Below are 21,391 nucleotides of genomic sequence, written 5' to 3'. Positions count from 1 at the left end.
TATTCAAAATAAAAACATTTCTAACAATATAAATCGTTACCATCACCTTTTATCAATTTAACGCATCCTTGTTGAATTAAAGTACTAATTTCTTTAAAAAAAAATAGTTATTGTTCCCAAACTTTTGAACGGTAGTGTATATTGTTACAAAAGATTTCTATTCTAAATAAATACAGTTCTTTTTAACTTTTTATTCATCAAATAATCCTGAAAAAAGTATCTCAGGTTATAAAAAAATATTAAGCAGCACAACTTTTTCCAACATTGATCATAAATCAGCATATTAGAATGATTTCTGAAGGATCATAAGACACCAAAGACTGGAGTACTTGCTGATGAAAATTCAGCTTTGCATCACAAAAATAAATTACATTTTAAAGTATATTAAAAAAGAGAACCATTATTTTAAATTGTAATAATATTTCATAATATTACTGTTTTTTTTTTTTTTTAACTGCAGGCTTGATGAGCATAAGAGACTTCTTTCAAAAGCATTAAAAATAGTAGTGTTTCCAAACTTTTGACTGGTACTGTATATATACAGTCAAACCAAAAATTATTCAGACACCAGATATAATTTCTGATATTTCTGACACTATAGTTCATTAACGTAAGTGAGGAGAGCAGAATAAAGTAATCTGTGACATATTATACCCAAATATTCTTCATTCAGTAAAATTAATAAACATTTGGGAGCAGAAATGATTGGGACACTTTGAGCTGATCATGTTTTGCTGAAGTGTGTTGTCTTTAATTGCTAATGCTCTTTTTACACACAGACTGAACACAATGAAGCATTGCTTGGTGATTGGTTGAGCTAAACTGGTATTATCTAATTGTGTAGTTAAATTTAACAGCTGACAGATATTCAACATAATTCATGTGTGAGACAGTCTAACAGAAGGACGGACAAAACCAGTCAAATATCAGCTGAGTTCATAACTCTGAGTTCTGCTCATATTTTATCACCATTTTCTAAACTATAGCGAATAAACTGTGATAATGTGAGAAGTGTTGAAGGTGTCTGAATACATGTTAGTTTGACTGTATATCTATATATATATATGTGTATGCACACTGTTCAGTAAGTGTTATGTGGTTTGTCCTTTTCAGTTTGCAATCAACATGTTCAGGACGTTACCGCCTTCATCAAACCCGACCGGCGCCGAGTTCGACCCGGAGGAAGACGAGCCCACGCTCGAGGCGGCCTGGCCACACCTGCAGGTGAACAACTCTTACACGCAGAGATCATATATAGAAAATACTTTAATGAAACGCAACAATACAGACAAAATGCTGTTCTTTTGAACTTTGTTCATCAAAGAATCCTGAAAAAATAAAATGCATCTTCGTTTCAACACTGATAATAATCATAAATGTTTCTTGAGCATCAAATCCTCATATTAGAGTGATTTGTGAAGGATCATGTGACACTGAAGACTGGAGTAATGATGCTGAAAATTCAGCTTTGATCACAGGAATAAATTACACTTTACTATATATCCACATAGAAAACAGCTGATTTACATTACAATAATATTTCACAATTTTTACTGTGTTTTTGATCAAATAAACGCAGTCAGCAGAAGAGACTTTTTTTAAATATATATATATTCAAAAATATAAAAAATCTTACCGACCCTAAACTTTTAAAAGGTAGTTTGTGTGTATGAACAACATAGGCCTGTTTTATTTAGATGCCTTTTTTTTTTTTTTGTTAATATAATAAAATCAATTATAGCGATATTGTTTGTAATACTTTCCTTGAAGCCTTTTTGTATAATGCATTATAAAGGTGTTCATAATGTACGTTATAATGCATTATATTTTTTCATAAAGAGTTCAAATGCATTATAATATTTGCAGATTGCTTGTTACATCTGAAACTGGTTGTTTGTCGTGTGTTTTAATGCGTTATACCTTCTAAAGTTAATGAATAGAGGAGTATTATAACTGGTTATATGAGATCATGCAATGCTTTATAAGGTGCATAATTAATGCATTAAAAATACATCTATAATCCATTATTAATACAAGCTTTAAGTAAAGTGTTACATATTGTTTTTACTGTAATAAAATCCTATGATTGAGAATAACGAGTGTAATTATGTGGATGCATAGTTTTTTCAAAATGTGCATAATTATAATGAAATATAATATAAAGTATTTTCCCGCTGATAAGTGTGGTGTAAGGCGCTTTGGATAAAAGTGGCCGCTGAATGACATTTTAAAATGCATATATTTCAAATATTATATTTCTTTCCACAGCTCGTCTATGAATTTTTCCTGCGTTTTTTAGAGTCGCCAGACTTTCAACCAAACATAGCCAAGAAATACATCGACCAGAAGTTTGTGATGCAGGTACGGTGCTTGCGTTTGCCATTGAGAAATCAATGAATTGTTGGTGTTAAAAAGTAATATACTTATTCAATGTGAGAGTTTCTATTTCCTTGCATTAATATATTGTCAGTTTGCTGTATTTAATGCATTTATGTGTGTCACCCTCATTAATAATGTTAGTTTTAAAGGGTCACGAAACACCATTTTAGTTTTGAAAAATGCTACAAAACTGCAGAACGAACAACAACAGTTATATTTTATTCTATTTTATATTAATGCTTACTGCACTTCACCATTACATGCAACAACATCTTTAAATATATTATACATGGTTGTGTAAGCTCACCGTAAATCACACAAATACATGCATGCATATTCTGTGTTATGTTGTGTTGTGTATTAAGTTGTGTTGGAGATTCTACGAAAGAGAATGTATGCCCACACAGAAACTCTTATAAAGCATCTCTCACTTACTGTGAGAATAATTAAATAAGTCATCCATGTGCTATAGGTGTAAGAAAACATCACATCCTGTGATGTCGACATGAAAATAGCACAATAAAGCTAAAGCTAAATTATTTTTTTCCTACAATCAAAATGAACAGATGGTAACATTGTCTTTTAGGATGTGCAGTAGAGCTGCACCATTCTGGATAAATCGACAATCACAATTTTCTCGTTTAAAATTGAGATCACAATTCTTACAAGAGTCTCAACAGACAATTAACAAAAAAAATGGGTTGAGTGAACGATTCAATGACTCACTCGTAAAGACTTCACTTGTTTCATTACTGGATGAATCAGTGTTTTTGAGCGAATCTTTTGACTGAATGATTCAATGACTCACTCGTAAAGACTTCACTTGTTTCATTACTGGATGAATCAGTGTTTTTGAGCGAATCTTTTGAGTGAATGATTCAATGACTCACTCGTAAAGACTTCACTTGTTTCATTACTGGATGAATCAGTGTTTTTGAGCGAATCTTTTGAGTGAATGATTCAATGACTCACTCGTAAAGACTTCACTTGTTTCATTACTGGATGAATCAGTGTTTTTGAGCGAATCTTTTGACTGAATGATTCAATGACTCACTCGTAAAGACTTCACTTGTTTCATTACTGGATGAATCAGTGTTTTTGAGCGAATCTTTTGAGTGAATGATTCAATGACTCACTCGTAAAGACTTCACTTGTTTCATTACTGGATGAATCAGTGTTTTTGAGCGAATCTTTTGACTGAATGATTCAATGACTCACTCGTAAAGACTTCACTTGTTTCATTACTGGATGAATCAGTGTTTTTGAGCGAATCTTTTGAGTGAATGATTCAATGACTCACTCGTAAAGACTTCACTTGTTTCATTACTGGATGAATCAGTGTTTTTGAGCAAATCTTTTGACTGAATGATTCAATGACTCACTCGTAAAGACTTCACTTGTTTCATTACTGGATGAATCAGTGTTTTTGAGCAAATCTTTTGACTGAATGATTCAATGACTCACTCGTAAAGACTTCACTTGTTTCATTACTGGATGAATCAGTGTTTTTGAGCAAATCTTTTGACTGAATGATTCAATGACTCACTCGTAAAGACTTCACTTGTTTCATTACTGGATGAATCAGTGTTTTTGAGCAAATCTTTTGAGTGAATGATTCAATGACTCACTCATAAAGTCTTCACTTGTTTCATTACTGGATGAATCAGTATTTTTGAGCGAATCTTTTGACTGAATGATTCAATGACTCACTCATAAACATTTCACTTGTTTCATTACTGGATGAATCAGTGTTTTTGAGCGAATCTCTTGAATGAATGATTAAATGACTCACACATTTTTACAGTCTCTTGTCGCCACCTACTGGTGTAACGATGTAATGATACAATCTTTATTTGAAGCTTCAAGTTTCTTTCAAAAGTGATTTACTCTATTTTGATCACTACCGTAGACATCAGTGTTTATATCCGAACTATAAACTTTTACCCCAGTACTTCTGTGATTAATCTGAATTATTGTTAGACAGAAATAATGAAACTGTGTGGTTGAAAAGAGTGTTTATGAAGCTGTTTCATATCCATACATGACAACGGCTCTCTCTGGATCAGAGCATAGATCTGAATGTGATCGGACTTGTCAAAGCTTTAATAGACAGAGTTGAATCCCGGTCATTTGGGAATAAGTTCAGGTGTGTGTTTGAATCGAGATCGTGATCTTTTAATGATTAATCGTGCAGCTCTGATGTGCAACACACATCCCAGAAAATGTAGTTTAGTGTTTCATGTCCGTTTAATATTTCTTGTGCATCATCAAGATATTTCTGCATTGTTTGCATGATCACTGAAATTGACTAATTCAGCATTTTAACGGACTGATGTTTGATGTGTGATTTGATTGCAGCTCCTGGAGTTATTCGATAGTGAAGACCCTCGAGAGCGTGACTTTCTGAAGACGACTCTACACCGAATCTACGGAAAGTTCCTGGGTCTCAGAGCTTACATCAGGAAACAGATTAATAACATTTTCTATAGGTGAGACTCGTGAGATCTTAAACTATAACATCCAAATCATGAAATTATTGATTCAGATTGTTTTTACTGCCCAGATGGCCGGAAGAAATGTTGTTTCAGAGGCAGTTTGATGTTTTGATTTATTTATTTATTTTCTTTGGAATAATTGGTTTTAATGAAGTAAATGGAATCTAATTTGATTCAATGTAGAGCTTGCTGTGCGTGTTACGGGTTTTCTGTTATAATTATCGTTCTGCAGATTATCTGATTTTTATCTCCATGCAGGTTCATCTATGAAACGGAGCATCATAATGGAATAGCCGAATTACTGGAAATTTTAGGAAGGTATGACATTTTGTATTATTTTTTTTATTAATAAAATATATTTCTGCTCTCAAATCTGATAGAATGGGCAACATTGAAGCTGACACACACACACACACACACACACACACTTACTTTTGAGCAAGAGTTAATTTGGTGCAATATCATTGTACCAAATCTATGGAATCTTGTTTCTGCCTAAAATAAAAAAAGTTGTAAAAAAGATTTCTCATAATTCTGACTTTATATCTTGCAATTCTAAGTTTATATCTCACAAATTCTGACTTTTTTTTCTCAGAACTGTGAAATATAAACTTTTTTTCTCGCAATCCTGAGTTTATATCTAAATTGTTGGAATTGGGAGATGCAAAGTCGGGATTTGCAAGATGCAAAATCGGGATTGCGAGATGTGAAATCGGGATTGGGAAATGTGAAATCGGAATTGGGAAATGTGAAGTCGAGATTGAGAGATATGAAATCGGAATTGGGAAATGTAAAGTCGGGATTGGGAGATGTGAAGTCGGGATTGGGAAATGTGAAGTCGGGATTGAGAAATGTGAAGTCATGATTGGGAAATGTGAAGTCATGATTGCGAGATGTGAAGTCGGGATTGCGAGATGTGAAGTCGGGATTGCGAGATGTGAAGTCGGGATTGCGAGATGTGAAGTCGGGATTGCGAGATGTGAAGTCGGGATTGCGAGATGTGAAGTCGGGATTGCGAGATGTGAAGTCGGGAGTGCGAAATGTGAAGTCAGGATTGCGAGATGTGAAGTCATTATTGCGAGATGTGAAGTCGGGATTGGGAGATGTGAAGTCATGATTGCGAGATGTGAAGTCGGGATTGCGAGATGTGAAGTCATGATTGCGAGATGTAAAGTCAGGATTGCGAGATGTGAAGTCATGATTTCGAGATGTGAAATCGAGATTGGGAGATGTAAAGTCGGGATTGCGAGATGTGAAATCGGGATTGCGAGATGTGAAGTCGGGATTGGGAGATGTGAAATCGGGATTGGGAGATGTAAAATCGTGATTGCGAGATGTGAAATCGGGATTTCGAGATGTGAAATTGGGATTGCGAGATGTGAAATCGGGATATGTGAAATTGGGATTGCGAGATGTGAAGTCGGGATTGGGAGATGTGAAATCGGGATTGCAAGATGTAAAGTCGTGATTTCGAGATGTGAAATCGGGATTGCGAGATGTGAAGTCGGGATTGGGAGATGTGAAATCGGGATTGCAAGATGTAAAGTCGTGATTTCGAGATGTGAAATCGGGATTGGGAGATGTAAAGTCATGATTTCGAGATGTGAAGTCATGATTTCAAGATGTAAAGTCGGGATTGCGAGATGTGAAATCGGGATTGGGAGATGTGAAATTGGGATTGCGAGATGTGAAGTCGGGATTGGGAGATGTGAAATCGGGATTGCAAGATGTGAAATCGGGATTGGGAGATGTGAAATTGGGATTGCGAGATGTGAAATCGGGATTGGGAGATGTGAAATTGGGATTGCGAGATGTGAAGTCGGGATTGGGAGATGTGAAATCGGGATTGCAAGATGTAAAGTCGTGATTTCGAGATGTGAAATCGGGATTGCGAGATGTGAAGTCGGGATTGGGAGATGTGAAATCGGGATTGCAAGATGTAAAGTCGTGATTTCGAGATGTGAAATCGGGATTGGGAGATGTAAAGTCATGATTTCGAGATGTGAAGTCATGATTTCAAGATGTAAAGTCGGGATTGCGAGATGTGAAATCGGGATTGGGAGATGTGAAATTGGGATTGCGAGATGTGAAGTCGGGATTGGGAGATGTGAAATCGGGATTGCAAGATGTAAAGTCGAGATTGCGAGAAATATCCAGAATTGCAAGATATAAAGTCACTATTATCTTCTTTCTTTTTTTAAATTTTTATTCCATGGCGGAAACCAGCTTCAATACAAATTCCTGTTCCTTGTTGAAATGGCAACTGATACGGCCTAACCTTAGGATAATGATCTACTTACTGGAAGTGATGTTTATAATGACATTGTTGGTGCCTTTCATCATGTTTTATAAGAGCGGTAAGACACTTGAGGCGGTGTATTGGTGGCGTCAAACCCTGCTTTACAGTTTTACAGTTAAAGTGCATGTTGGTCACATGTATTCTGCTGTCGACCTGTTCATATTATCCAGTCGGTCGTCTCTGTTTTAGTGTGTCTTAAACCTGAAAGCCTGGAGTTTGTGTAATTATGTAATTACATTATAAATAGGCTATAATGTAATTATTTGCTGTTTCAGAATAATCCATGTCTCTTTCTTTCTGTTTTCCACCAGCATAATCAACGGCTTTGCCTTACCGCTGAAAGAAGAGCACAAAATCTTCCTTTTAAAAGTTTTGTTACCTTTGCATAAAGTGAAGTCACTCAGTGTTTATCACCCACAGGTACGATCACTGTGTGTCTGCAAGTTCATACTGAATCTGCTCAATATTAAATGTGCTCGTCACATTTGGTTGTATTGTTATTTTTAAAAACATTTATGTTGTATTTTTTGTAACTTAAAATACATTTAGAAATAATGCAGAAGAACTGTTTTTGATGCTAACTAAGCACATTTTTTATATATATATATATATATATATATATATATATATATATATATATATATATATATATATATATATATATTTTTTTTTTTTTATATATATAATATATATATTTTTTTTGTAATTGTAAAATGACAATTGTATTTGTCTTGTATTATTACTTTAATTCAGCACAAATTACATTACATTCTCATTAAGAAAGATTTTCATTGAGAAAAATGGGAATTACAAACAAACTCAAAAGTGAAACATCCATATGCATTACAGTAATGAGAATTTGGGGGGAAATTGTGCTAAATTATCATAAAAATAATGTCCTAATATTTAAAAAATAACTTAATGATTCTAAAAACAGCTTTATTTTCTTTTACCCAAAATCTAAAGTATTTGTGGTGCAAAATGAAGTGGATTTTAATCCTAATGCCCCTGATGTTGTGTTGTTTCAGCTGGCTTACTGTGTGGTGCAGTTTCTAGAGAAGGACAGCACACTTACTGAGCCGGTGGGTTTCAGCGCCACCTTGTGTTCACCTTCTGCATTCCCTCACCTCTGACACTGCTTATGCACATGTGTTTGTTGTTATTCCTGCTGAAAGAGAAGCAGAGCTGGTTGCCAGCGTGCGCATGTTATTTTTGTGTGTTTTTGAAACGTTACCCCAAAAAATGTAAAAGCAAAAATGTGTTTAAAATTAAGTTATTGCAAACTTTATTGTTACTTTAGAAACATAATGTATAAAAACATTGTATACATTTACATGTTTTGTTTTTAAACACTTTTTTATGTTTAATAACATAAATGTAAAAAGAAATCTTTAAAAATGTATAAAAACAAATGTTTTTAAACTTAAAACTGCAAACTTTAAATTATTATTTAAGTAATTTCTGCAAAACAAAAATGTTTTATATATATAATTTTTTTTTTTTTTTTACATTTATGTTTTTGAACACATTTTAATGTCAACAAAACAAATGTTAAAAGAAATCTTAAAAAATGTGACAAACCAACACTAACTAGTAATAACCAGCTTCATATTTTATGTGTTTTTCTTTCTCATCTTGTGTCCAGGTGGTGATGGCTCTTCTAAAGTACTGGCCAAAGACTCACAGTCCAAAAGAAGTGATGTTTCTGAACGAGCTGGAAGAGATTCTGGACGTCATCGAGCCCTCAGAGTTTGTGAAAGTGATGGAGCCGCTCTTCAGACAACTGGCAAAATGCGTCTCAAGTCCACATTTCCAGGTCTGCTCAAACTGACCGACACACACACTCCCAGTCGAAAGTTCTGGATCGGTAAGATTTTTAATGTCTTTGAAAGAGTCTCTTCTGCTCACCAAGGCTGCATTTATTTGATTAAAAATACAACAAAAAAACAGTAATATTGTTAAATATTATTACAATTTAAAAAAATTGTTTTCTATCTTAATATATTTTAAAATGTAATTTATTCCTGTGATCAAAGCTGAATTTTCAGCATCATTACTCCAGTCTTCAGTGTCACATGATCCTTCACAAATCACTCTAATTTATTTCAGGATTCTTTGATGAATGGAAAGTTCAAAAGAACAGCATTTATCTTAAATATAATCTCTTGTAACATTATAAATGTCTTCACTGTAACTTTTGATCAATTTAATTAATCCTTGATGAATAAAAGTATTGATTTATTTTATTTACCCCCCCCCCCCCCCCCCCAAAAATCTTGTTACAAAAGCTTCTGTTTCAGATAAATGCTGTTCTTTTCAACTTTATATTCATCAAAGAATCCTGAAATAAAAATGTAAATAACTGTTTTTAACACTGATAATCATCATAAATGTTTCTTGATCATCAAATCATCATATTAGAGTGATTTCTGAAGGATCATGTGACACTGAAGACTGGAGTAATGATGCTGAACATTCAGCTTTGATCACAGGAATAAATTACACTTTACTGTATATTCACATAGAAAACAGATGATTTACATTGTAATATTTCACAATATTACTGTTTTTTTGTTTTTTATTTATCAAATAAATGCAGCCTTGGTGAGCAGAAGAGACTTTTTTTAAAAACATTACAAATCTTACCGATCCAAAACTTTTGACTGGTAGTGTAACTGCAGAAAGCAATAAACAATAACATTAGTAAGCCAGACGTTAAAGCTTGTTAAAGAGGACGTATTAAGTCTTGATGATGTTTTCCTGCTTGAATGTTGATTATTCTCCTCATATTCTCCATTGTTGCGGCTCCTCTCTTCCCAGTCTGTCAGTAACGCTCTGTTTACTTCCTGTCTCTATGAAGCCCCTCCTTCTGAAAAGCACACTGTGCTCTGATTGGTCGGCTGGATCAGTGTGTTGTGATTGGTCGAGCGCTTCGAGTGTGTTTGGGAAATGTCCCGCCCCTTACCATAACCGCCAGTTCAACACACTACTAACTAACTCAACCAGGCCCCGCCCCTTTATTCTGCGTATGAATTATTATAATGAGGAATATTGTGACGTGTTTGTAAACTCAAGACTACAATGGAGGCGTTTCAGGAGTTCAGAAACACTGACACTGATGTAGAGAATAACTTACTTTTTCATCCTCAAACAGCAACATTACACACTAAAGAAAGATGAACATGGAGAAAAAGTATTTTAACTGATGGACACTATGAAACTGATGTTTCTAAAAGTAAGAACATCCCTATTTTAGTCATTTCACCTCATTTACGTGTGTGTGTGTGTGTGTGTGTGATCCTCAGGTTGCGGAGCGAGCTCTCTACTACTGGAACAACGAGTACATCATGAGTTTAATCAGTGACAACGCTGCGAGGATCCTCCCCATCATGTTCCCGTCGCTGTACCGAAACTCAAAAACCCACTGGAATAAGTGAGTCCCGCTGTTCACCAGTTCAGCTGCAGATACTGCTAATTTTGGTTAACTAGCACCGGTTATTGAGAATATTGACTAACATGGTAAAAATGAGTAACTCAAAGTCCCCCTGTAGTCAATCATTTTATCCCTTAAAAGTCATCTTTGATCACCGAAATTACATATTTAAACGTTTTTCCTTGGGAAAAAAAAAAAGTCTTCTTGAATGTAACTCGACACTCTTGCCTCATTTAGTATGCGTGGTTCTATGGATATGCAAATTCACCCCGCCTCCACTCACTCACTCAGCTCAGAGATCCACTGGTTGACGATCACACGTTGATCTGATTGGTTCTTTAAATTGATAAAAAGTGACAGTAAAGACGTTTATAATGTTACAAAATGTTACAAAACGTTCAATTTCAAATAAATGCTGTTCTTTTGAACTTTCTATTCATCAAAGATTACTGAGAAATCAAATTTATCACGGTTTCTACAAAAATATGAACACGGATAATAATCAAAGCATCATATTAGAGTGATTTCTGAAGGATCATGCGACACTGAAGACTGGAGTAATGATGCTGAAAATTCAGCTTTGATCACAGGAATAAATTACACTTTACTATATATTCACATAGAAAACAGCTGATTTACATTAGAATAATATTTCACTGTTTTTACTGTATTTTTCATAGAATAAATGCAGCCTTGATGAGCAGAAGAGACATAAATATTAGTGCTGTATTAGTCAGTTTTACTTTAAAAGCGACTCAGTCCATCTACAGTGTTCAGCTTGTTTGATGAAGAGTTTCTGATGTTTTCATATGATGAATAAACAGCAGTTCCTCTTGCTGTTCTTCAGGACGATCCACGGGCTGATCTATAACGCTCTGAAGCTGTTTATGGAGATGAATCAGAAGCTTTTTGACGACTGCACACAGCAGTTCAGAGCAGAGAAAAACAAGTAGGAAACACTTCCACACACTCACTCGGACTTTCACACACTCATCGGACTTCCACACGCTCACTCAGACTTTTACACACTCAGACTTTTACAGGCACACTCAGACTTTTACAGGCACACTCAGACTTTTACACACTCAGTCTTTTACAGGCACACTCAGACTTTTACAGGCACACTCAGTCTTTTACACACTCAGACTTTTACACACTCAGACTTTTACAGGCACACTCAGACTTTTACAGGCACACTCAGACTTTTACACACTCAGTCTTTTACAGGCACACTCAGACTTTTACACACTCAGTCTTTTACAGGCACACTCAGACTTTTACACACTCAGTCTTTTACAGGCACACTCAGACTTTTACACACTCAGTCTTTTACAGGCACACTCAGACTTTTACAGGCACACTCAGACTTTTACAGGCACACTCAGTCTTTTACAGGCTCACTCAGACTTTTACAGGCACACTCAGTCTTTTACAGGCTCACTCAGTCTTTTACAGGCACACTCAGTCTTTTACAGGCTCACTCAGACTTTTACACACTCAGACTTTTACAGGCACACTCAGTCTTTTACAGGCACACTCAGTCTTTTACAGGCTCACTCAGTCTTTTACACACTCAGACTTTTACACACTCAGACTTTTACACACTCAGACTTTTACACACTCAGACTTTTACACACTCAGACTTTTACACACTCAGTCTTTTACAGGCACACTCAGACTTTTACACACTCAGTCTTTTACAGGCACACTCAGACTTTTACAGGCACACTCAGACTTTTACAGGCACACTCAGTCTTTTACAGGCTCACTCAGACTTTTACAGGCACACTCAGTCTTTTACAGGCTCACTCAGACTTTTACAGGCACACTCAGTCTTTTACAGGCTCACTCAGACTTTTACAGGCACACTCAGTCTTTTACAGGCTCACTCAGTCTTTTACAGGCACACTCAGTCTTTTACAGGCTCACTCAGACTTTTACACACTCAGACTTTTACAGGCACACTCAGTCTTTTACAGGCACACTCAGTCTTTTACAGGCTCACTCAGTCTTTTACACACTCAGACTTTTACACACTCAGACTTTTACACACTCAGACTTTTACACACTCAGACTTTTACAGGCACACTCAGACTTTTACACACTCAGTCTTTTACAGGCACACTCAGACTTTTACAGGCACACTCAGACTTTTACACACTCAAGCCCTATTCGCACGGGATTAGTATTACCCCTGGACCTCTGTAATTAAGAAATTACCCCCTGGCGTCTGTGTTTTTGGTGGCTCATTCACATAGGCAAATAAATGTTCGTAATTCCCTCGAGTTTACGGACTTTACAGCGTGCGCCCACCCATTCACACTTCACTGAACGTGCTGAAACGAAGATCGCGCTGCAGTATTGCAATTCAAAAAATAACTTATTTAAAACCAATTTATTAGATAAATATATTATATATATTATAGAATATCATATTATTGTATAAATATATAATATATCTTCTTTTTCTTTTATTCTTTGTCCATATTTACAACAAGCCTGCCTGAAGAAGGTATTATAAATACCGAAACGTCGCGATAGGCTTGTTTTTCTATTCATTTCATTTTATTTACATTTACATTTACATTTATTCATTTAGCTGACGCTTTTATCCAAAGCGACTTACAATTGCTATATATGTCAGAGGTCGCACGCCTCTGGAGCAACTAGGGGTTAAGTGTCTTGCTCAGGGACACATTGGTGTCTCACAGTGGATTCGAACCCGGGTCTCTCACACCAAAGGCATGTGTCTTATCCATTGCGCCACACCACCCCGATATATCACTTTTTATCACTTGATTTTATGATTTTATGATTGATTGATTTTATATCACTTTTACTCTTTCACACTTTGATTTCTTGAGATACTTACAGAATGGACGTCTTTAAGGCCGTGTGAGACAAAGAAATGCTCCACGATACAGACTACTAAGTTACACTACCACAAAAAGCGTCCAAACTTTCCAAAAGAGCTTCCATCAGTTCCATGTTGCGCCAAAATGCTTAATTTGACGTTTCCATGACAACGGTCCGAGTTGAGCTTCCGGATCACGTCTTTACTGTAGTCAGTTTTCTCTTTTGCAGCACTTCATAGTTTTTATTGGAGAAAAACTATAATCGGATTGGAGTAGAGCATATCGAGAGATTTTATTGTTAATATAGTTTTAATACAGACGTAAAATGGACTGTTAAACGGCCCATAATGGTTATTACGTTCTTTAGGAAACGATAGGCTCACAGAAAAACAGCCCAAATCACAGACATGGGGATTCGCGCGGGACTGGTATTATCAGAGGACCCCTGTGTTGGCCGAAATATGGTAGGTAATTTTCGGGGGAATTTTTACAGACATTTTTACAGACATGGCAGATTCGCACGGGATAAAAATCACAGACGACCTCTGCGATTATTACAAATTACCGGAGGTCCCTAGGTAATACTAATCCTGTGCGAATAGGGCTTCAGTCAGACTTTCACACGCTCACTCAGACTTTTACACACTCAGACTTTTACAGGCACACTCAGACTTTTACACACTCAGTCAGACTTTTACACACTCAGACTTTTACAGGCTCACTCAGACTTTTACACACTCAGTCAGACTTTCACACGCTCACTCAAACTTTCACAGAATCACTCAGACTTTTACAGGCTCACTCAGACTTTCACAGACTCACTCAGACTTTTACACACTCACTCAGACTTTCTTAGACTCACTCAGACTTTCTTAGACTCACTCAGACTTTCTTAGACTCACTCAGACTTTCTTAGACTCACTCAGACTTTCACAGACTCACTCAGACTTTCACGGACCCATTCAGACTTTCTTAGACTCACTCAGACTTTTACAGAGTCACTCAGACTTTCAGACTTTTATAGAATCACTCAGACTTTCTTAGACTCACTCAGACTTTCACAGACTCACTCAGACTTTCACACGCTCACTCAGACTTTTACACGCTCACTCAGACTTTCACACACTCACTCAGACTTTCTTAGACTCACTCAGACTTTCACAGACTCGCTCGACTTTTACAGAATCACTAAGACTTTCAGACTTTTACAGAATCACTAAGACTTTCAGACTTTTATAGAATCACTCAGACTTTCACACACTCATTCAGACTTTCACAGACTCACTCAGACTTTCTTAGACTCACTCAGACTTTCACAGACTCGCTCGACTTTTACAGAATCACTAAGACTTTCAGACTTTTACAGAATCACTAAGACTTTCAGACTTTTATAGAATCACTCAGACTTTCACAGACTCACTCAGACTTTCACAGACTCACTCAGACTTTCACACACTCACTCAGACTTTCACACACTCATTCAGACTTTCACAGACTCACTCAGACTTTCACAGACTCACTCAGACTTTCACACACTCATTCAGACTTTCACAGACTCACTCAGACTTTCACAGACTCACTCAGACTTTTACACGCTCACTCAGACTTTCACAGACTCATTCAGACTTTCACAGACTCACTCAGACTTTCACACACTCACTCAGACTTTCACACACTCATTCAGACTTTCACAGACTCACTCAGACTTTCACAGACTCACTCAGACTTTCACACACTCATTCAGACTTTCACAGACTCACTCAGACTTTCACAGACTCACTCAGACTTTCACACACTCATTCAGACTTTCACAGACTCACTCAGACTTTCACAGACTCACTCAGACTTTCACACACTCACTCAGACTTTCACACACTCATTCAGACTTTCACAGACTCACTCAGACTTTCACAGACTCACTCAGACTTTCACAGACTCACTCAGACTTTTACACGCTCACTCAGACTTTCACACACTCACTCAGACTTTCTTAGACTCACTCAGACTTTCACAGACTCGCTCGACTTTTACAGAATCACTAAGACTTTCAGACTTTTACAGAATCACTAAGACTTTCAGACTTTTATAGAATCACTCAGACTTTCACACACTCACTCAGACTTTCTTAGACTCACTCAGACTTTCACAGACTCGCTCGACTTTTACAGAATCACTAAGACTTTCAGACTTTTACAGAATCACTAAGACTTTCAGACTTTTATAGAATCACTCAGACTTTCACACACTCACTCAGACTTTCACAGACTCACTCAGACTTTCACAGTCTTGCCTGCTGATGCGTCTAAACTTTTCCTTTCTCTGTGAAAACTAGAGAAAAGGCGAAGTGGAAAGAGCGCGAGGAGGCGTGGATAAAGATCGAGAATCTCGCCAAATCAAACCCACAGGTAAACGGATCTGATACCGCGGTTTTACTCGTGTGGGAATGAAGACCTCAGATCTGAGTCAGTCCCTTATAATAGACATTTTAACAGCATTTCAGTCATTAATTTCATAAATGTATTCCAGCTTCAGTTTCAGCATCTGTGACAGTTAATTACCACTTGAAAATCATTCATCAGTTCATAATGAGCATTTTTAGTGCATTTTTGTGGTAATTAGCAACATATGACACCTGTAAACTGACTTAAGATTAAGGTTGGGAAACGAAAATCGAATACTTGAGGTCAGGAATCGGATACTTGTTATAAAATACAATTTTCGATTCCTCTTAATGATTCCTTTGTGAGCATTTCAATATGACTTTAAACCATTCAAGCTCGACAGACTCTGTTTTCTGTTTTCATGTGTATCAGTATATTGGATATGTGCAGCTCTTAAAGTGACAGCACTAATATTCCTGCTCTATAATAACACTAATATTCCTGCTCTATAATAACACTAATATTCCTGCTCTATAATAACACTAATATTCCTGCTCTATAATTACACTAATATTCCCGCTCTATAATTACACTAATATTCCTGCTCTATAATAACACTAATATTCCTGCTCTATAATAACACTAATATTCCTGCTCTATAATAACACTAATATTCCTGCTCTATAATAACACTAATATTCCTCTATAATAACACTAATATTCCTGCTCTATAATAACACTAATATTCCCGCTCTATAATTACACTAATATTCCTCTATAATAACACTAATATTCCTGCTCTATAATAACGCTAATATTCCTCTATAATAACACTAATCAAATGAGAAAATTCACTCGTTCTTGACTGAATAACTTTTGTAACTATATTTGTAATATACACTTTTTAATAAAGTGCAGTGTTATTTTACATTTACCCGAATACCTGAAAATATTAAAACACTGTTTATTTCTCTTGTCTTTGTTCAGTTGTATTTTATTGGTGCGATTGCTCATTTTTTATTTGTTCTTTTTTAATTACTGAGTGTTTATTGTCTTTAATAATGCTTGAAATTTATATTAGTTCGGCTAGTTGGTTTTCTATGGTATTTTTAAACCACAGGCAAACGTTCCTTGTGGATTTTTGTTCCTGATATTCAGATACAATTAAATGTTTTGCAATAAGACAAAATGTGAATGATATCTAAGTTTTTTTTTTTCTTCTTTTTTTTTTTTTTTTCTTATTGGAATCGAAATTAGAAGAATAGGAATCAATAAGCAGAATCGGAATCGTTAAAATTCAAACGATACCCAACCCTACTTAACATTATCAGCTCTTTGCATTGGACACAATATTGTCATAACTAATAATATGCATTTGTCTTTATTAGTTATTTTTGAAATAATTGTAATTATATATATGACTGTTTCTGCTTTAGTTCCTCATGTACATCGACTCCTCGAGTCTCAGCAGTCCGGTGGATATGGAGACGGACGGGCCGATGATTGATGATGTCATGATGCTAAAGAAGACCGTAGAAGAAGAAGCCACTCCGGTAAAAGCTCAGGGTTTTATAGAAGTCTCTCATGCTCAGCAAAGCTGCATTTATTTGATAAAAAAATACAGTAAAATTTCATTGTGAAATATTATTCCAATGTAAATCATCTGTTGTCTATGTGAATATATAGTAAAGTGTAATTTATTCCTGTGATCAAAGCTGAATTTTCAGCATCATTACTCCAGTCTTCAGTGTCACATGACCCTTCAGAAATCATTCTAATATGAGGATTTGACAGTCGGATTTTGGTTTATAAACTGATACATTGTATTGTTTATGATTCTTTGATGAATAGAAAGTTCAAAAGAACAGCATTTATCTGAAATAGAATCTTTTGTAACATTGTCTTTACTGTCACTTTTGATCAATTTAATGTGGCCTCTTTCTGAAAAATATATTTTTGAATGGCGGTGGACATCCTTGCCTAATTCTGAAGGATTAAATTAATTGGTTAATGATGAACAAGTATTTTGTGTAGAGAATTTCATATTCTAATTTAAAGTCAGCATGAAATCAAATTGATTTACATGCGAGCGATTCATTCTGAAGTCGTCACATTTATTTCTACAGCGCTTAATAAAATACAGATTGTTTGAAAGCAGCTTCACAGTGATAAACTTTTTTTTTTCCTCCACCTCTGCTTCTGAAATTTCTTTTCTGCTTAAGGCAGAACGGGGAGTGAAAATATTAACAGATAACATAATAGTCCTACACTAGTGAATGTTCTGTTTCACTCAGAAATTGATTTACTCTATTAAAATGGATTTATAATTTCCTCAATTCAAGATAAGGGGCAAAAATACCTCTGTCTTTTATATTTGTCATTTAATATAGTTAATATCACACAAAGAGTGCCGTTTTTTCCCTCCAAATATCAGCATGATTACAAATGTGATTTTGATTTTCAATAAACAAGAAGTTAATATTAAGTGACGTACATGTTAGACACAGTATTGCCTGTTTTTCGCCAACGAAAATAGTTCCAAACAAAGACACAGGACTGTTTTGCGTCTCTGAGCGACTCACAGCGGTGTTTGAACGAATCGGTTGAATGAATGATTCAATGACTCACTCATTAAGACTCAATCAGCCGTTTGAATGAATCGGTTGAAAAATGTCTTATTTATATATAGAATATGTATATGTATACTGAGTTTGTTTGGCTAAAAGCGTGGTTTGCTGTTGTGTGTGCTCAGCTCCAGCGAGACCAGCGTAAGGAACGGCCCCTGATGCGGCGCAAGTCTGAGCTCCCGCAGGACTCCTGCATGATGAAGGCCTTGGAGACGCACCGGCGCGCGGAGGACATGATCGGCCCCCAGGAGCCCCACTAGAGGACCAGAACCAAACCCAGTCTCGACCCGACGGCAGCGCGCAGGGCGGTGTGGCCCCGGTGTGACACACACACACACTCACTCACACACTCACACACACACAGCCGGATCTGCCCTCCAGAAGCATCGCACCGGAGACCGTCCTCCACCCAGACCCTCTCCAGTCCTGTCTCTTTCTGCTTCGGCTTTCCTTCGTTCGTATGTACATTCGTTTGTTCGTTCATATGGACGTTCGTTCGTATGTACGTATGTTCGTTCGTTCGTATGGACGTTCGTTCGTTCGTTTGTATGGACGTTCGTTCGTTTGTATGGACGTTCGTTCGTATGTTCATTTCGTATGTACGTACATTCGCTTGTACATGCGTGCGTTCATTCGTTTGTACGTATTCTTGTTCGTACGTACGTTTGTTCGTTGGTTCGTATGTTGGTTTCTTCTTTTAAGCTGTTGCGTGCCCGCGCCGACTGGAAAAGCAGGCGAGAGCGCTTGAACCGCGACTGCATTCGGAGCGAGCAAACGATTCTCAGGTTGTTCGGAGGCCGAGAGAGCAGCGCTGCTTTTGTCTCGCTTTCTTTCGCCGTCTTTTAATGTGTGACGGTTCTTTGGCAATGAAGAGAATTCGCTCCTTAAGTTTCTTTATTTTGTCCAGAAACTTGGCAATAAGTTCGTCCAGGGAGATTTGGGTTGTTCAAACAATGGTGAACGGCCTTACGTTGGTTAATCTCGTCCTCCAATCTTCGCTTTTTAACAGGCAATATTAAACGTTAACGTTTTCTGTGCGTTTTTTTTTTTTTTTTTTTTTTGTAATCGACCAAGCCTTCATTTGCATAGTGCCTTTTTAGATAAAGGAAACCTTCTTTTATTTCTTTTAGCCTGAAATCTGCTACTTTGGCTTCACACACTTGCATTTTGCCCAACAAAAGTCAGAAAACCTTTCCTGATAAACTTGAACGACTTCCCGAATCCTCTCTGAACCATTGTTTGAACTTCCGCTTGGCCTGGTTGAGCTGCGGTGCGGTTCTCTGTCTGCGGTTTCCCCCGCACGTACGTGACGTGGTTTTAAGACGCTTGCAGGTTTTTTTAATCCTCGGCCCCGCGTGAGCGTGATGTTCGATTTGAATGTGCAGATTTAAATAGATATAGATAAATGTATAATTTTTTTCTCTCTCCCAACCTTTTTCTGTTTTTAATTTAAATTCCTTCCTCTAATCTTTTGGCTGTAGTGCTAGAAACTGTGGAAGCCGCCACAGAATAAACAATAAAAAAGGTAATTGCGACTTTTTATCTGTCAATTCAGTTTTTTTATCTCTAAATTCTGACTTCACACACAATTCTAACATTATATCTCCTAATTATGTGTTATAAAGTCAGAATTGCGAGATATAAAGTCAGAATTGCATGTTTGTCTCTCAATTCTGACTTTATAATATGCAATTCTAACTTTATATCTCCTAATTATGTGATATAAAGTAAGATTTGCAAGATATAAAGTCAGAATTGCGAGATATAAAGTCAGAATTGCGAGATATAAAGTCAAAATTGAATTATCTTTAAAAAAAAATTATTCTGTGGCGGAAACAAGCTTCCATAGAAAACTAAAAGCACGAACAGCCTCTGAAAGATTATTCCTCCGGTGTCGAGAGCATAACTGGAAGCTTTTATTGTGGTGAATTTCACTTTCCGTTTCATTTCATGAGAGAAAAATACAACTGCGAAGTGTCCTTTCGTGCGCGTCCCTCTTCTAAATGGCTTCATCTGATATTGTACATATTATGTACTGTTATGATCCATCTATTATTGAATGGTAGATCTCTTATTTTGTACAAATTTTCTTGTGTACAGATGAAAACCGTTATTAGCCACTTGCAGACAGTTGGTATTTGACAGACTTCTGTAACTGCGTTAGAAATCTTGTAGAAATCTTCTAATGTTTTTATTTTTATTTTTTATTTTTACTATTTGTAATTGAGAACTTTTCTGTCTCTGCATTCAGCTGTCTGATGAGATCATCATAAAATAGCCTTCATATGTGCTTTTCTCCAAATCTCAAGTGGTATATGTCTATATACAGGAAATAAAGAAAACGTGTTTTATATTTTCATCTTAGAAGAACGATGTTCGTTGTTTTCTGTTGAGTGTGTGCGTTTCTATTGGCTTGGGTTATTATATTTGACCACTAAAGAAGCTTTTGAAGAAAATTGTCTGATAAATCTTTAGGTATTATCACTTTTAGTTCGATTGCATGCTTTAGATTTTCATTTACTCAAGTGTCGGAGTGCATTAATGACGCATAACTTTATAGAAGCTCCTCATAAATGGGACTGAAAATAAAAGAGGGTGGTGAACATTTAATTCATTTACATACATTTTTGTAACATTTCAGTGGTGATTCTAACGGGAACTTAAAAGTGCTTAATTGACGTAAACATTTTACAATTCAAAAAATCTTCATTTTCATAACATAGTCTTTTGTTGATTATTATAAAATGTATTTTAATGACTTTTAATCTCAGAATTGCGAGATATAAAGTTGCAATTGCGAGTTATAACGTCAGAATTGCGAGTTATAACGTCAGAATTGGGAGTTATAACGTCAGAATTGGGATAAATAAAGTAAATTGCGAGTTATAACGTCAGAATTGCGAGTTAACGTCAGAATTGCGA

The 21,391-nt window shown here is 36.1% G+C and overlaps 1 protein-coding gene across 2 annotated transcripts in view; it reads left to right on the top strand.

Annotated features, from left to right (window-relative positions):
- The window catches only part of ppp2r5cb (protein phosphatase 2, regulatory subunit B', gamma b), a 41,119-nt gene extending 20,293 nt beyond the window's left edge, over positions 1 to 20,826 (top strand). For both annotated transcript variants that reach the window (XM_084432017.1, XM_084432018.1), the window contains 12 exons: positions 1,114 to 1,224; positions 2,269 to 2,361; positions 4,738 to 4,868; positions 5,133 to 5,192; positions 7,485 to 7,593; positions 8,202 to 8,255; positions 8,819 to 8,989; positions 10,479 to 10,606; positions 11,454 to 11,555; positions 15,794 to 15,866; positions 17,279 to 17,395; positions 18,595 to 20,826. In XM_084432017.1, the coding sequence (XP_084288143.1) occupies positions 1,114 to 1,224; positions 2,269 to 2,361; positions 4,738 to 4,868; positions 5,133 to 5,192; positions 7,485 to 7,593; positions 8,202 to 8,255; positions 8,819 to 8,989; positions 10,479 to 10,606; positions 11,454 to 11,555; positions 15,794 to 15,866; positions 17,279 to 17,395; positions 18,595 to 18,729 (1,284 nt within the window). In that variant the 3' untranslated portion in view covers positions 18,730 to 20,826. The remainder of the gene's footprint in view (positions 1 to 1,113; positions 1,225 to 2,268; positions 2,362 to 4,737; positions 4,869 to 5,132; positions 5,193 to 7,484; positions 7,594 to 8,201; positions 8,256 to 8,818; positions 8,990 to 10,478; positions 10,607 to 11,453; positions 11,556 to 15,793; positions 15,867 to 17,278; positions 17,396 to 18,594) is intronic.
- The last annotated feature ends 565 nt before the right edge of the window (positions 20,827 to 21,391 follow it).

The sequence above is a fragment of the Rutilus rutilus genome (genome assembly GCF_951802725.1).
Source record: "Rutilus rutilus genome assembly, chromosome: 15".
NCBI lineage: Eukaryota > Metazoa > Chordata > Actinopteri > Cypriniformes > Leuciscidae > Rutilus > Rutilus rutilus.
This window is presented reverse-complemented; position numbering and strand designations above follow the sequence as displayed.